The sequence below is a fragment of the Triplophysa rosa genome, linkage group LG3 (genome assembly GCF_024868665.1).
Source record: "Triplophysa rosa linkage group LG3, Trosa_1v2, whole genome shotgun sequence".
In the NCBI taxonomy this organism is placed as follows: Eukaryota; Metazoa; Chordata; class Actinopteri; order Cypriniformes; family Nemacheilidae; genus Triplophysa; species Triplophysa rosa.
Window position 1 is genome coordinate 4130206 of NC_079892.1, and position 18239 is coordinate 4148444.

Here is an 18239-nt window from a genome sequence, read left to right on the forward strand (position 1 = left end):
ATTTTATTTATTTGTATGAATTAAAAGAGCCGTTCATGTCTATCCTTGAATCACTTAACTCATCAAGGTTGATGTAGGATATAGAAAGTAATTAGTAATAAGTAATTAAATACATTTTGAAGAGAGTAATTTGTACAGTAATCTAATTACATTATCGAATATGTAATTAGTAACTAGTAATTAATTACTTTTTCAGAGTAACGTACCCAACACTGGATCAAAGCTCCGAACCAATGTTTTTATTCGAGAACTGAGTGAATAAAGGATATTACACAACAAAGACAAACTCGAAAGCTATTCATCCGATATGCTCATTGAAGTGGTGGGTAAACACGCTAGGTAATAATGCTCTTATGAAAGATGTGAAGTCTGAGTATTTTACTTAGGATGTCAGCCAAGTCTTAGCTCAAACAATCCGACCTCATCTACTCGTTCTGAATGTCAGCAGAACTTTTTCTCCGGGCACGTTGAGTTTCTTTCTCTAAAAGCATGATGACAAACCTCTTACATCACGCCACGGCGAATTCAGCCTGAAAGAATCATTTCAGAGAACAGAAATAGCCTCTCGTCTCTCAGGAACTAAAGATCCGCGCCAATTGTTCGGCCCATTAACAAGGCGGACAAAATCAATTAAGTTATAGTGGAACATCTGAGAAGGATAATGCCGTTTTTTTGTGTGGTAAAAATACAACCGACGACATCGCCGGCTCTTGTACTATTAGTCAAAGACACATCTGTTACATTAGTGGCCGAATGGCAAATCAATGCAAGAGAGCTACAAAAAAAAACCCAGCATGAAGGAAATTAATTTTCAATCTTCTCTTAGAAGTGCACACTGAAGAGAGAAATCATCACGACACCTCTCCCACGAGTAGCTGGACCATCCGTCTTTCTGTCTTATTGCTCAATTAGTATGTACGTATGTATGTATTGCTGTGGCGGCAGCAATCTCACTTATAATGCCAAGTAGGCAGAAGCTCCAGGCATTGAATACGATATCCCATTTCTCCCAGCTGAACTAATTATGGAAAGCATTTTTAAACGTGCCATTTCCATAAACTGGATCTCTCCCCCTCTTCTGGAATGAAAAAAAGAATGTGCACTTTTTTTCTCCACTGTCATAAGGATCGGCCTTGTATCAAGTACTCATGAAATATTTATGATCATCCACTGCACACTTTACTTAGCGAAGCGCATAATGTGTGGGTTATTCATTTAGGGTGATCGTACAGCAAATGTACTTCAATTATGGGATGGAACCCAAGCAAGAAGATACTGAGATAGGAACGTTTTAACAGCATCACCTGTCTCGCATCGACAGGGATATTGAAGTACTTTTAAATGTTTTTGAATAAACACAGACGCAACAGATGTTTGCAATTGACTCAATTACTGCAGTATTGACAGCAGTTTAATAAAAACGGCAAATGTCTTGATGCGATGCTGAAAGCTGTGGTAACAAAATCATTTTGACGTTTATCGTGTTGTTGGCATTTCTATTCAAAGTTTGTTTCGCACGCTTGATATCTTCATCTTCACCTACTTTAACTACTGTCAATGTCACTTACCACTCTACACTCCTGCATCTTCAGCTGCTTCATTGACATCATACAGGTACAGTACAGTATAAGGTAATTGTTTTAGACTTTGATTTAATTTAGTTTATTGTTTATCATTCACCATGTACTGTCGGAGTTAAATGGATTGTTGCGTCACAGTAGTATGGAGTACATGAAGTTGGGGATAGTTTATATCCCAAAATGAAAATTCTGTCATTATTTACTCACCCTCATGTCATTTCAAAGCTGTACGACTTTGTTCTTTTGACGAACACCAAAGAAGCTATTTTGAAGAATGTTGGTAACATGTCACCTATTGTGTTATCGCAATGGCAAAACGACTGTATGAAACGATACGTCTTCCGGGCCTGAAATAGAGAATGTTAGAAAAAATAAAAGATGTTACCTTTGTCAAGGTCCATCTGGTGCAATTATTTTATTTTATAAAAGGGATTTTTAGGTCATTTGACCCATCTCATACTATACAGTAACTCATACCTCTAAGCAACGGTTATGATTAGAGGATAAAGAAAGAGGATGCTTATGGCACTTTTCCAAGTCATCACTGTCATTTTAAATATTGCAATAAATATCATACCACGGACTTTCTACCGAGGTATTATCGTACAGTGAGATTTTGATATTGTTACATTCCTAGTAACCAAACAAAACTGGGTCCCATTGACTTCCACTGTATGGACACAAAACCACAGAGACATTTCTCAAAATATCTTCTTTTGTGTTCTACAGAAGAAAGAGTCACATACAGGTTATGAACCACATGAGGATGAATAAATGACAACGTTTTGATTTATGGGGCGAAGTATTCCTTTAGGGTGAATCATGAGTTGAACTACAGCTTAACAAACAGGGGCCGATTTCACATCTCAGGGCTGGCGATGACCTTTTTGGAAACAAATGACATATTTCTTCCTGAGAGCTATTTTGTGCTAGCAAAAGAAGTAGAGTCAAATGAGTCCTAAAAATCAATAGAACGTCCTGAGGACCAAAGACTGTTTTTTACTTCCAACACTAATATTGAAAACTCATTATGAAAACATCAGCGGGGAAATGTGTGAGGGAACAAATTCATTAAAACCAGAACAGACAAACCAAAATGAACTAACTGTGAATCTTAAAAGTCTCAATTATAAATCTGCGTCATGACTGCGGTCTGAAATAGCTAGTGATAGTTCACCCAATAAATGAAAATTCTGTTATTTTTTACTCATCCTTCCGCAGAACACAAAAGAAGATATTTTGAAGAATGTTGGCTGCCGGCACCCATTCACTTGCGTTGGTTTTGTGTTCATACAATAGAGGTGAATGTGTGCCGCTTAACAACATTCTTCAGAATATCTTCTTTTGTGTTCTGCAGAAGAAAGAAAGTCATAAAAGTTTGAAATGACATGAGGGCGAGTAAATGATGACAGAATTTTTATTTATTGGGTGAACTATCATTTTGAATAACCAATGCATTAAATCAAAATCAAAGGAATTCTAATCGAGGACTCATCATTAAATAAGATAGAACACACTATTACCAGATATCACATTACTGCTTACTGGATTAAACATCTATTTTCCAGCATTGTGTGCAGTATACTGTGGGCGGTCTGTAAACTAAGACACTGCTCTATCTAGCTTGATAGACAGATAAGGTGATCTCTCAGCTCAATATTTTGACCGATCCCTGCCACTTCAAATCCGTGCCGGGGGCTCTCGGCAGACTGAAGTCTGCGTTATGTTATCTCCTTCCGTGCCGCTATGATTCTCTTTTTTGCCGTCATTGCAGTCGTTTAAATTTATGCACGGTTAAATCATCCCTGATTGAATCGCTGGTTATGTCCCGAAGCTGAACGCTGCCTAGCACAGAGAGCTGTACGTTGACTTTATCGCCAGGGTTTATAGGATGAATGGCGAGTGATGCAATGGCAGTGTGCTATAGGACTTTTGTGCAAAAAAGTTTTGTGCATAAAACAGTCTGAAACATTTTAATAAAAGTTGACTGGAACAATTTTCAGCCCTTATTCATGTTACGAAGTAAAAGGTTGGGTTTGCACAAACCCGGCACACGCACAAGCACATCTACGCACACACACAAACATATACGCACATCTGATCTCATTGACGTTGTTTAGTGGTTTAAAACTGAGACCACTGATACAAGCACGAGTCAAAATAAAAGGAATCATTGAGCGTAGCTGTCCTGCGTTTAATCAGATATTAAAGTCAAATTAGCGTTGATGAACTTGAATAGCTCATGTATGGTGATGGTCTCTCACGCACGCACGCACAGCACACTCCCACTGGCTCTGCAATTAGTTCTGCATCCCAGTATAAGGAAGACAGATGTATAAAAAGCTCCACACCAACAGGAGGTGCTAAAGAGCACTTTGAGTCCGTATAAAAGCAGTCTTTTCGCTGTGAAACTCCAGCTCTTCGCTGTCCGACTCGGAGTTCACCCCCCCTGTTGCATCGTCGTCCCCCCACACAGTGGGGATCCCCCGGTACGATACCTTCCCTCGTCCGAGTCCGAAGCCAAACCCTACTCGTATCCCCCCTCCACCAGAGTCCGCCACTGGCAATTTGGTCCTCCTAAAAAAGGGGGCGCCGGCTGCTCCCGAGTGCAGCTGCAGCAACACGAAAACAGCTGCGAAAGTAGCCAGGATGAAGGCACAGCTGAGCACCGCCACCAGCGCCGGCAATTTCGAGGGCACCCCGGGCTCCCGTAAGGCCCCCTCCGAGCCTGGTACTCCCTCGCCGGTTATTCTGTGCGGGAGCACAGGGATGCTGGGAGATTTTCGCTGCACCTGGTTTTGGTGCAAGCAGGAAGTGAGTGCCAGGTGACTGTGCGGAGGGCACGAAAGACATTCGTTTTCTCCCGGCCCGGAGCACGTCAGGCAGGCCGGGTGACAGGGGAGGCAGGCCTGCACGGTGGAGTGCTCCACCCAGTTGTCCAAAGACAAGTTGAGGACCTGCGGCCCGGAGCTGAAGCCGGGAGGGCAGGACTTCACGCAGCCTTGCAGGAAAAGCGAGAAGCCCGTGCTGCATTCTGGAAACAGAAAATGTCATCAAAGACGTTACATCGAACTCATTAAAGACGACAAGAAGTGATGTTCACAATGTATTCGATATCCGTGATGTGATGCATTTCCTTGGGCAATTTTAAACAATGGAAACGTGGGTTTCATAATGATGCGATTTTATTGGCCTTGGTTATGTCAACAGAAAAGCTGCTTCAGAGATGGGAAAAGTTATTAAATAGTGATGAAAGAAGATGAAAATAAAATGCTTTTTCTAAACTATATATGAATCATGCAAAATAAAACCCGAAATAACAACACAAGTGAATTCGAAAGCTTTTAAATATGCAAGGACAGAAAGCAATTCATGCACAGAAACTCAAGAACGACAAACTTTCAATGTATAAGCATTTGCATCTGCCTGAGGTGCCATAAATGTTCCGTTATAATGAAACTGTCGGTCCCTTATTTTGTTTCACCTACTATACTTAGTTTCACCTTGTACAATTCAGGACTATCCGCAGTAACACCTGAGAGCACCTTATGAAAAATGAGTGAAATAACTTTGGGTTCGTCCTTGAGACGCTGTCTGCACCGTATGGGGGCTATGATGGAGAAATCCATCATCGCACAGAAACTTTTAATAGGTCAAAGCGAAGTCTTCTAATTAAACAAACTAAAGTTTGTTTACTCACCTCTAGAGGATATAGGGAAAGCACGACTTGCGTCAAGAAGGCGCAGAAAAATGGAAAACTTTTCTCCTCCTTCAATAATGCAAACCTCTCTGGTACCGCAGTGTTTTGCAATATTCATACTCATAAACATATATTAATATTCATAAGAACTGAGAATTTCTATATGAGTTTTAGCCAATTAACTACTGTGTGCGTGTAAAAATATTTCCATGCGGCTGAATAAATCAAATAGCTTGTTAAAGAAAAAGCCCCTTAAAGGAATAGTTGACACCCCGAAATAAAAATGCATTACTTGCTCACCCTCATGTTTTTATAAAGCCAAATGCTGTTTTTGTTCGGTATAAATGCTTTTGAAAGGATTGCGATGCAACTGTTTTCTATACAAAGAGAAACTGTAGTAATCAAGTGTCAACATCGTAAAAAAAATAGTAATATAAGTGCACCATAAAAGTAATCGATAAGGCATGAATGCCATATTCCAACTCACTAAAAACTACCATATACATTTTTTCTCTGTAAAACAGCATATAAGTTTAAACCACATTTGTCATTTTTGGGTGAACTGTCCCTTTGAAATAGTTCACTGGCAAGCACCTTTGCTCCAGGATTGTGTGTGTCTTACCGATGCAGATCTGCTGTGTATCAAACGTTTTGCAGCTGTTGTTTGAGGGTCGGGTGTAGTCTACAATGTACGGATCTGTGGCGCTGGAGCCGGTCCCGTACAGAATGAGCGTGAACTGAGACAGAACTCCTGTGGAAATGATATCCGGCTTCAATTTCGTCCATTTCACCAAACGCAACTATTTGTCTTTACAACTAGTGCATTTTTAGAACAATAGTTGTGGTACCGTAATCATTAAGTCCAGCGACGTTCTCAATCTCCAGTGTCCATTCTCCCCGAGGGTCCTCGTCCCAGGAGTGTGTGGTCATGAACGCCCAGTCATTAAAGCCTTCGGCTGAGTTGTCCTGAGGCCTGAAAAGAACCCGAAGAGAAACTCGTGTGAGGATAAGTTTGTAAGCGTGCTCTTAGAGTACAAATGTTTAGTCAAGTGTGAAGTTTTTTTAGCGTTGCCTACTAAGAGCCGATCGAGAGTTGATTTTTAAGTGTCTGTACGTGTGTATTGATTGTATGTGAAAGTGAGTTTGCTGGAGAGCATCAGGGTGAAAGGGCTTCCCGGGGGCTGATGAGATGACACATGTGAGTGTGTATTTACCGTGGAGCCAGCAGCGTGGAACGAGTCCCGAGTGGGCTGATAAGGTGAACTGCCAGGTTCCCCCTGTGGTTATAAGACAGCGTGAGTCTTGCCTGCACGTGTTCCAGAGAGCTCACAAAGTCCTGCTGTCCAGAGCAGGCTTCTACAGATTTACTAAAGATCAGCTGGTTTCTGATATCCCTGCGAAGCAGAAACAATCAAAAAATTGGGGGTCCAAGGTGGCCAAGAACTGTTTGGTTACAAGCATTCGTCTAACTATCTTTCTGTGTTCATCAGAACAAAGAAATGTATACAGATTTGGAACAACTCGAGGGTGAGTATGACAGATGACAGAATTTTCATTTTTGGGTGAACTGTCCCTTTAAGGGCTCCTCAGGTTCTTGACATTAGCTAACTGTTGTACTAATGTCCTGCTTGTGCTGCATGAGTTGTTTCACCGTCCTCACCTGGGCTCAGTAAGCATATCAATGACACATTTGTGCTGCGGCCCCACGCTGCTCCAGTTTTGGGCCAATGTGACCATGGCGCTGGCATCCAGCAGACCATAGCCGTAAGAATGGCTCACTGCCACATAGAGAGAGAGAAGGAGGCATGAGGTCAAACATGTCCACCAAACAAACAAATGCATACATCCCATCTCGGATTGGACATTCAAACCGTCAATTACCTAATCGCCCCACACCATTGGTCCTCCAGTCATTAGTTATCAGGTGGGCGGGACGCGAAGTTCTCACAACCAGATGCTGCATATCTCTCCAGGTCAGGTTCATGCTGCGTGTGGCACAAAAAATTGAACATTTATATGAATGTTACACAGCGGCGGGCTGCACATTTTTCATATTCAAATGATAATTATTCTTTTGCATGTGACAGGATGTCTTCCTGAAAGACGCGTAATTAAAGCTTTTATTTAAGCCGAGTCACAGAAAATTGCAAATGGAAACGTTCCGTCCTGGGGGCCGTGCATCATTTTGTAATTACACGGGCGACGGGGCCTTTTTCAACTAAAGACCCGAAATTGTACTCCCTGAAAAGGCAGCGATATCAGATTCAATTTATAACTACGCTTCCATGCTTCTCATCTTGAGCTTATTAGGTTCCTCATTGGTTGTTGCTTTACACGGCAGAAACAAGTGGCTCGGGGACTCGTGCGCCCCACAGGCAGGGTTGAAAAGCCCTGTTATCGCTCAACAGCGTTCCAGGGCAGAACAGGTGTGGAATGGGGCATAATAAAGCTCTGATGGTACCTGAGCCATAAAAATAGACGTGGGGTAACGTGCGGAATTGCGCTGTAAAACCTTTGTGAAAAGACCTCCGTTCGTGTTGACATTGATAATTGGCACCTTCCCGCTTCACAATGCTTGAAAAACAACCGTTCGCATATTTTTCAAGGTGATTTATGAGGAAGGTGATCCAATTCATATGCTTTGCACATTTTTTGACCTCAATAAACGACTTAACGGGAAAATTCATAATGTCACGTGCACGATTTATTAACCTGGGGCCGCGGCACAGACAGAGTGAGCTGTACCCGGTGATTAATAGGTGTTATACTATTTTAATGCCATGTTGGTGCACATGAGGAAACTCCTGGTGGAAAAAAGGGTGGAAACGGAGTTCTTTTTGCAGTGGTTTTGGGGAAACCTGGCTCGGCACAGGCCCCTTTTTGTAATTCGGGGTTTTTGTTTTCATACACAAACAAATGAAGAGTTCATTTGCAAAAACACAAAACAAAAAATCATGTTTTTATTGTGCATTCCAATTAATATCAATCAAACTGCAGTTGGGTTGTTTTGATTAAGTAATAATAACTCAAAAAAGCTCACTAACACAACAAAACATGGTAAAAATAAATTAAGATAATAAACATGATTTTTGAAAATTTTAAGAACGGAGTTATCTGTTTTTACAAATAAACTCTTTATATACAAAACCTGTACATTATCAGGAAAGTGAGAGTTACTCCCATCATCATCCCTGAACATCATGGTCTTATACATTTATTCATCTGGCAGACGCTTTTATCCAAAGCGACTTACAAGTAGGAGAGCATATAAATATTTTGTCAACGTACATAAGTGTATACAGTGCTTCTCAAACTGGGGGCCGTTGTCCCTGTGGGGGCCCAAGATGGATTCAGGGGGACACGGTTTTTGTAGCATTTTATGAAATTTATCATAAGTGTTTGTGCAATCAAACATCAGAAAAATAAGACCACAAGCAAAAGAATTGATGTTCCAGCATTGTACAATAGAATGTTTTTAGTTTCATTAAAATTCTAAGTTTAAGATTGAAGTCTTTTTTTAGGGGGGCACAAAGTGATGCACTGTACACAAAGGGGGCCTTACAACGAAAACGTTTGTGAACCACTGTATTAGAATATTGATAGAAATATTGCAGGTTAAGAAATAAATAAAAACAAAAAGTTTTCTTGCTAATAATAACAACAAAGTCAGAGAATAGTCTTTCACTGCAGCTATTGAATCCTTCAACATTAATAAGGTATCTAGTTAGGCATTAGTGACTCCAACAGAGGACAGTTCTTGATATAATATCTCCAAGAGGGAACAAAGCCAGTGTTTTATTGAGAGATTATGAAGTGGTGTCCAATGTTGGTCTAATATCTTTTTACAGCAAGTATTCCAGCTGAAACTTTGCGATCTCTCACGGGAAAATGTGCATCATCACTCAACATTAAATAGCGGGATCTCAGCCCAAACCTCTAAGACTTACTGTTACTATTTTCTTTTTATTGATCTTCACTAAGTTTTTACCTAAGAATGACATCTCATAGTGACACGTATCTTCAAAAAGAACCATAAAAGAGATCTATATGTAAACAACAGCAGACATCTTGGCCGGTTCATGTGTCATACAGACATTTGATCGTTTTTCTTGTTTTTATAGATTGTTTAACGCACTGGACACTACGAATTGTTAAAATGTTTAATTGTAAATGTGTTTAATCAAACAATAATAGTGTCTAGTTTAAAAGGACATGAGGTTGAGAACACATTACTGTGTGAACTTTTCCTATAATTGATCATTACGACTCAAAGTTGTCTAGAGGTCTGCCTCACCACGGTCCAATTTGTCCTCGGACGAGAAATGAGGAATAGCAGCCGTCACCCGTTCTCTGTCTCTCTGTATCTCTCCTCGTGTCAGGGCGATGTCGGGGGGCTGAAAATGATGTGTGCGAGGTAATGAAGTCTAACTGACGAGGTCGGATGATTGACAGAAGCGGTGGGGTGTGCAGAGCGTGTGCGTGTGCTTGTCCGTGGAGACAGGTGTCAATGTTGTCATCACTCACTTGGCCTCCAGAGCGAGAGCGATGATTCCGGCAGCCAGGGGAGCGGATGCGGACGTGCCCGTGTGTGAGTCCGTACACTTCTTCCTGAGGTCTGTCGTCACCTACGAACACACATGGACGCAAAGATGGAGAAGTCAGATGTGTCAGAAAGTACACGGGTTGTATCCATACACACACACACATAGACGTATGTTTGTGGTTGGGGGGGTGCGTCCATCAGCCAAAGGCGCCTGTCAAAGGGCCTGATGAGAACGAGTCTGAGTAAAGGAAGGAAAAACCTAATTCACTGCTGGATCTGATGAAATGTGTGTGCGCCGGGCAGACTTCTAATAAGCTGGCACCCCCTACGCATGAGGATTTGGGGTTTTAATCAGGGCGTATGAGACTCAGGGACGTGCCGGAGAGATTGACAACGGTCAGGATGAGAGAAGGTCCAGCCCGAGGCGACAGAACCATCACAGCGCACACAGGAGAGCAGCTGTCACACACCCATACATACTAACACTCTTCCTCTTTGACTTTTTATTTCTCACTGTCACCGTCGCTCTGATACAAACACGTACCCGTGCGAAGATCCCACCCCATGCCACCCCTGTCGACGAGAATGCGTCCATTTTCAAATTGAATCTGTTATTGCCTTTGTCATTGTAATGGAAGGGAGGTCTCGAACGAGAGAGGAGGGAGCTATCACAGTCAAGCGCGCTGAGAAATACTTGACATCAAACAAACAAACACTCTGAAGCCGTCCGAAGCGTCTCAGATGAGCTTCAATGAGCTGGCACTGAGATCAACCTGCATGCGGAATCTCGCTTTCGCCAATGCGGCCGTATCGCGGAATCAAACAAAATATGGATAACTACCCATGGCACGTTTTTCTCACCGATGTTCACTGAATCTACAGCGACGTTGCAAACAGAACCCGAGCTGAGAGTTTGCAGTCTGAATTGAATGTGGGTAGATTAAAAAAAGTGGCAAATAAAAACAACTAAGACAGTGTTTGCAGACAGTTATTATAAGGACCCACAAACTCAAAGGTTAATGATTTAAATAAGCCTAACAAATTATTTAGCATAAAAGTGTTTATTTAGGTATACGAAGTTTTGTTTTTCTGCAGCAGAGTTCTATTTAAAATATACCACCAGCATTGCAACGAATGAAATTAAGCAACATTATGAATCTTGCATGGAGTTTAATGCATTTTTAATCCATCATTAACTTTCCTAAAGATCAGGTGATAAAACTACTTCGCAATCCTTCCTCGTATCACTCACGTGTCTAAAACAGATGTTTAAAAATAGCAAACCCTCCCAAAGCACGAACTAACAGCAGATGCTCATCATCAAAGATGATCGTGATGTCTCTCGTGAAGGGCATCTAAAATCTTTTTTTGGCCCAAATAGCTGCCCTAATTGAACAAATACAACTTCTGCCTTGAAACCGAGCACGCGTGAAGAGAGAGAAATCCTCGAAAACCTGATCCAAAGAATCTGCAATGCAGCATGTTTGGTATTCAAAAATCGCTGTCTCTGTGTCTTTTGCACCTTTGCTTGATCTCATTTATGTCTCTTTACTCTCTCCGCTCTCCGAGGAAATGACCGGGACGGAAGCAGATGTGTATTGCTCGCAGCATCACCTATGATGGAAAAGTTTTCAGACGTGATTTTTTGGTCTCCCGTGGGCACGCCATTCACCAAGCAGTTTTTCAGGGAGCCCGCAGGAAATCACAGCGGCAGATGTGGAAATCATTTCATTGGCTGACACTTCATCTTCACAGCACGCTGACGGGCCGCCGCGCCATCGCTCACTTGCCCGTGCTGTCGTGATGTGGTCATTTAAACCATGCGGCAAATTTGGCAGCTACTGCTTGTTCGATTTGACATGAACAGCGCTTACGACTGGAAATGACTTCTTTGTGGTTGTTTGAGGGTGTGAAAGTCTGTCTTCATGCTGCTGGTGAGTAAAATACTACATTTCTTTGAATCGATTTTTGGTGCCATTAATGAGAAACAACAAAGTGTGTTTATGTCTGTGTTTGTTCGATGATAATGAAGGCTTTAGCAAGCATTTGCATTTGTAACTGCATATGTGAGGAAAACAGATGAATGATCATATTATATAATGTCTTAAAGGGATAGTTCACCCAAAAATGAAAATCCTGTCATCATTTACTCAACCTCTTGTCATTTCAAACCTGTTTGACTTTCTTTCGTCTGCAGAACACAAAAGAAGATATTTTGAAGAATGTTGGTAACCGAACAACGGCGGTAAACATTGACTGGTTTTGTGTCCAGACAATAGAAATGAATGGGAGCCGCCATTGTTCGTTACCAACATGTTTCAAAATATCAGGTTTGAAAAGACAAGCGGGTAAGTAAATGGTGACAGAATTTTCATTTTTGGGTGAACTATCACTTTAATTAAAATCTATAAATTCAAAGTGTGAATTTTAGGTTTAAGCTATAAAACCAAAACAAGCCAATGGAAAGTCTGCACTATTAGACAAAGTTGTATCACACTCCTGACACTTAACAAACCCTACTGAAGTTGTGCAAATTTATCACAAACCAAACATATGTTTGTGTGTGCATGCGCCTAATATAAACACCAAAAGGTTACTCGTATTTGCGCATATGAATGTAAATACGTACAATCTGTTTCTCGTTGAGGTTTCCACTGCTGTAGGTGGTGGCGAGAGTGGAGGAACAGGCCTCGCTGTACCACGGTACGTTACCGTACTGCGTGGTGCTGCTAATGGAGAGTGTGTAGATGCTGTTGGTGTATCCGTCGCAGTTGCAGCTGTCTCTCTCACGGCCTCCGTTACCTGATGCCCACACAAAGATGGAGCCCAACCCGCCTCGACCCTACGGCACACGCAGTAAAACGGCACATTTACTCAATAACAGTCACTTCAAAGCAAAAATACACATCATGTTCATGCTTTCAGTCCTGATGTATTTAAAGGAAAAGTTCACCCAAACATGAAAATTCTGTCATCATTTACTCACTCTCAAGTTGTTCCAAATCTGTAGAATTGTTTTGTTTTTCTGATGAACACAGAGAAAGATATTTGGACTAATGCTTGTGACCAAACAGTTCTTGGCCACCATTGACTACCACAATTGCTTTATAAATTTTGTCGTTCTGTTGAACACAAAAGAAGATATTTTGAAGAATGTAGGAAAGCAAACACTTCTGGGGCACTTTTGACTACCATTGTCATTTTTCCCTACTATGGTAGTTAATGGCGGCCAAGAACTGAGTGTGTAAATGATTGAGGGTGAGTAAACGATGACTGTCCCTTTAACAGCACTGGGTTGACAATATTAAATATAAAAATTGTGTTTTAATATAAATATTTTGGTTTTAGATACTAAACAGCAAGTAAATTAGAGCAAAACTACATGTTCCTGTGAATTCCCGTCTACGAATATTTATCATTGAGACATTCGTGTAGCGTCCATTATTGTCCGTGCGCACAGACCTCATATATAATACAATAGCCCACCAAGATCCAATTGAAGGAGCCAATTATGGCTGTCATGATTAATTTAAAACCGATACAGTGACCTCTGCATGCTGAAATCTGCTGTATTTTACGCTTTATTAAAATTGGTTGGACACCTGACAAAATGCCACTTTCCCTTTTCTCATAAATCAGTCTCCTCTCTTGCTGCAGTGAAGCAAGTCTGCAGAATTTGATTAAAGTTTTCTTCTATCTTCTGCCTTCCATATGGCCAATATTCACAGCTGACTGACTCAGGATTATTGTGGCCATAAAATGGTTTGTTTGTTTGTTCGGTTGCGTCGCCGCAATCTGGTTCGCAATTCTAAAAATGATAAAATCGCAAAAAAGGACTGAAGTACAGAGAAAATGACCAAGACGGACTCACACTGCTGGGACAGATGTTTATGTGATGTGTCATTTGACAAACTTACTGGAGGGAGAAATCACTTTTACATGTTATTAAAATGATCACTGACTCAATTCCACATGCCACGCATCAATCACACAGAGAAAACAATGAATTCATTCGGATAACATTTTGATAACATTGACAATACATTAAGTGCACGTTTACAGTAAAATAGCGGAGGGCGGCCCTTCTAAAAAGATCTTTTGCTTGTCAAACACGAAACACTCTTTTCTCTCCGTGTCGAATCGGATAATAGTTTCTAAAGCGTGAGGCGAGAGCAGGTGATTTGGATATAATTCCATTAAAGATATTTCTCGAAATTACTCATCGAGGATAATCTGAGTTTTGCAAACGTCTGTTCTAAATGGCTGTCAGAATGTGTCACGCTTGAACACGAGAGGAATTTTCGCTGCTTTGGCGTTCTGTATGAGGTCACTGAGTTGGGGAAGATTGCGAGCATATGGTTTGAAACACTCGATGGCACGGAAACACACGTGGGAGCTGATTAACATTTATAAAAGGAAGCTGAATAAATAGAATATTGAAATGAGTAAATAAGATGGGTGTAGAGAGAATTCGATTTCATGTTGCGTGCTCATGCAAAACTCATCACCACAATGCTTCAGTGTCGCCAGGGTGATGACATATGGTTGCTAAGATGTCACATCAAAAGATCCCCAACTTTCTAAGACACTGCGATATGCATAAAAGGCTCCTTCACTACAAATCTCACGAAATAGTATGCCTGACTGCTTAGAAAAGTAATAGCCCACCTCTCCTCAACAAGCCGTATAATTTAGGGTATCATTCACGTAGCATAAAACTCTTGGTGTGAGATGAGTATTCAAATGCCTCACGCTACACATAAAGAATATTAATAGCGATGCTTGCCTTACAAAACACCACTAAAACATAAAGAACGACTCTAAAAGAGAAAAAGAGAACGAATGTTCAGGGAACAAGACAGCCTAATGTTCACATCACAGAATGAAAAACTCATTTTTGCATTCACTGTGCGACGTGTGTGTCTGAGCGCCGAAACTCTATCAAGGTAAAAAACTGACAAGAGATAGACGCGTGTGTGTGCCACACAAGAAAAATTACCATATCAAAAAAGTAAACAGTAAACAAATGCTTATCCCTCCCAAGATCTCAACAATCTCAATAAATAAAATCTCTGTTGCGAAATCTTTTGCGCCTACATAGGCTGCCAAGGCACCATACTAACAATCACAGAACTTCATAGGTGACGGATATAAACCACTATGTAGGCAGCCTAGATAGGCACCATAGAGTAGTGCACGAAGTAAACAAGACACTCAAATGACATTTCAATAAAATGGTGAACGACGCAATACTTTAATGAGCAGAAACATCTTTTATTCTTTTCATTTTTTATAATTTCGGATAAAATAGTTTCGAATCGTTTTACATCATTTTTTTGTATTGAAAGAATGAATGAATATTCCTACTTGACCCCTCTCTTCCACCTACCACACAGTGGTGGCTAAAACAAGAGCGTAGGCAAAACAAGCTAAGTTTGGAACAGCCCTCGCATCATGAGGACTTATATGATGTCTTAAAATGCTGCCTACATTGGCAGCCCACTAGGATTTTGAACAGGATTTTCTAATCCTCAGTACTCCAAGTTCACTTCCTTCTCAGTTCTCTCTTGTTAAAAAAACGCATTTAAATAGGCCACGACGTCCAGTCCTGTTCCTCTTGCAGAGGTGCTGATCAGTGTTGACAGCGACTGTGGCACATTTAGCCGATCTGAAACCTGCCTGGATGACCTTACGGAAGTGCCAGACTCACCTCGGTGACCCCCTGCAGGAACGCTTCTTTGGCCAGCTTGGCAGGGCCGTCCACCGTCTTCCCATCATCCTCGGGGCCCCAGCTGGCGCTGTAAATGTGGATGTGCTGGGAATTCAGGCTTAGAGACTGAGCCTCTACAACATCTGTTACCTCTCCGTCCAACATCCGCACACCTGTGCGGAAAAGAGAAAGAGAGACAGAAAGCATGTGTGCGTGTTAATGAGGATTTCAGAGAAAACGTGGGAGGTGGGAGAAACCTTGTCTGTTAAAGTAATTGATATATTTAAAGAGAAGACAAAAGCAAACGAGAAAGGAAAATAAATTCAAGTAGGAATAAACTATGATTCACTTCCTGGACAAAATAAAATGCTAATTGGACTTCACGTGGCTAGTCAAAATCCAGGCTATGCAAAACAAGGAGTTATTGCTTGCCGTTTTATTTTAGTGTCTGGTTAGAACATGGTGTGAAATAGAGCAGAGATGCAATTATTAAGAATGATTCTGTGGCCATTTTTGTTTGATTAATAATTCCAGCGACAGGATTCATAGTCAAATCACCCACCCACAGAAACACGCGCGCGACTAGAAATAGATCGCACATAACTTACTGCATACACACACACACACACACACACACACACACACACACACACACACACACACACACACACACACACACACACACACACACACACACACACACACACACACACACACACACACACACACACACACACAAGCCAGCGGCCAATTAGATCAGCAACATCTGCTGTCTCGTGTTCTTCACACATACACAGACACACAAGGACAACATTTTATTTTATTACAAAAATACACACACACACACACATGTTGGGTTTCCATGTTTTATAGGGACACTCCATAGACGTAATGGTTTTTATACTGTACAAATTGTATATCATATTCCCTACCCCTAACCCTAACAATCACACACAACTGTCTGCTCTTTTAGATTTTCAAAAAAGTTAATTCTGTATGATTTATAAGCTTGTTTCCTCATGGGGACAAAAAAATGTTTCCTCATGGGGACAAAAAAATGTCCCCACAAGGACAAGGATTTTGGATATTGCCATCTTTGTGGGGACATTTTGTCCCCATACCGTAGGGTTTACCCTTCCCACACACACGCACACGCACACACACAATAACAGATATCACATGAGGGCGCCGACTTGCCCTCTGCCTTAATCACTATAATTTACGGAAAAAAAGTAATATTTCGCTAAAAAGACAGCATTAAAATGATGGGCAATTTGTTTTTTGGCCGGCTCGCCAGAACGCTACAATGTGTCCGGAATACCAAAGATATTATTTTATAAAACCCAGAGAGAAAATTCACCTTAATGAATGTGTTTTATAATTAAATGATGAAGCGTTCAGATTAGCACCCATTAGCCGTAAAGGACAGGAAATGACATAAGAGTTTTAATGTGAGCGTTTCATGACTGACCGCTTTGATTGACCTTATTACCATATGCAAATTCCCATGTGCCAATCATCCCTTCCACTCACCTCCGATTTTGGCATCGTGGGCCACGCCCACTCCGCAGACTCCATTGTTTGCCGCAGCCGCGACCTCTCCGGCGCAACGGGTCCCGTGCCTGGAGAGACAAAGAAAAAGAGACAGACATGTTGGTGTGATGGCTTGCTAAGCCTTTGTGCTCCGGCGCACGGTGTGCCTTTGCCCGATTCAAATCCAGTTCACATTCAGTTCAACTTGATTCAAATTCAGTCCACGTTCGCACAGATAAAGTCTCGGAGGTGAGACGCTGCGCTGTCACCACAATTGAGGGGTAACTCTCGCAGCAATCAAACACAGATGCATTATCCTTACCCTACAATTAAAAACTCATTAGAGCCTCGCTGGAAACTACGATAAATAAACAAACACCTAAACGTCTCGAGTCGGCTTGTCACTCATGTGTCTGAACGTTCTTACGACACCGCAGGCGGACCTCACAAGCTCTGCGGTGGAGATAAGCGTCACGTCTAAAGAAAGGGCAGCTGGGTTTGGGCTTTGTATGTGCACCGCAAGAGCCGTTCTCTCCATTCAGCGGCATCCTATTGGAGCTCATTGTTTCCTTCAGACAAAGCGGAAAAGAGGAACGTGGAGACCCCAGAAGAGGACTGGAGATCAAGGCAGTGGGCATTTTTATCACAGTTGTCATTACGTGTGCCGTTTCACACAAACATACAGTAGAAGGTTATTAAACTGAAGTACACATGAACATAACTCACGGCCGAATGAAAAACCTTCAGTTTTATAGTCTTCTCAGCTGTCATTCACAGGAAACACAAATCAGATTTATACAGAGACCTACACAATGTGAGAAATGACAATGGCTTTTCCACAGCTCTGCGTTATCATGACAGCATTGCAACATTTTTCATCGTTGTGACTCAGCCGTAGTGTCCTTGTAAGTTTCCAAGCAAAAAAAAAAATGGTACACCTACAACACGGTACGACCTACAGAATATAGAAGGCAAGGAATGGTTCATTGGAAAATGCAGGAATATACAGTATATCAAATTTTTCAGCCTTTTGGTGATGTTCATCATTTATAAATGCACCTTGAAGTGTATACGAATAGAAGAATCAGCTGGAGGAAATGAACGTTACCAAACTGAAAAAAAATCAAGCTATTTGTTCCTCACTGTTTTAACTACTTTAACAGAAAAATGTGA

At 41.4% G+C, this 18239-nt stretch overlaps 1 protein-coding gene across 1 annotated transcript in view; it reads right to left on the reverse strand.

Moving 5' to 3' along the window:
- Window positions 1–228: 228 nt before the first annotated feature.
- The window catches only part of furinb (furin (paired basic amino acid cleaving enzyme) b), a 63109-nt gene continuing 45098 nt past the window's right edge, over window positions 229–18239 (reverse strand). Inside the window, exons 7-16 of the mRNA XM_057329782.1 lie at window positions 17067–17155; window positions 15534–15706; window positions 12453–12665; window positions 9805–9905; window positions 7162–7265; window positions 6941–7058; window positions 6495–6674; window positions 6129–6253; window positions 5903–6031; window positions 229–4614 (exon numbers count right to left, since the gene is read on the reverse strand). Of these exons, the coding sequence (XP_057185765.1) occupies window positions 3944–4614; window positions 5903–6031; window positions 6129–6253; window positions 6495–6674; window positions 6941–7058; window positions 7162–7265; window positions 9805–9905; window positions 12453–12665; window positions 15534–15706; window positions 17067–17155 (1903 nt within the window). The 3' untranslated portion in view covers window positions 229–3943. The remainder of the gene's footprint in view (window positions 4615–5902; window positions 6032–6128; window positions 6254–6494; window positions 6675–6940; window positions 7059–7161; window positions 7266–9804; window positions 9906–12452; window positions 12666–15533; window positions 15707–17066; window positions 17156–18239) is intronic.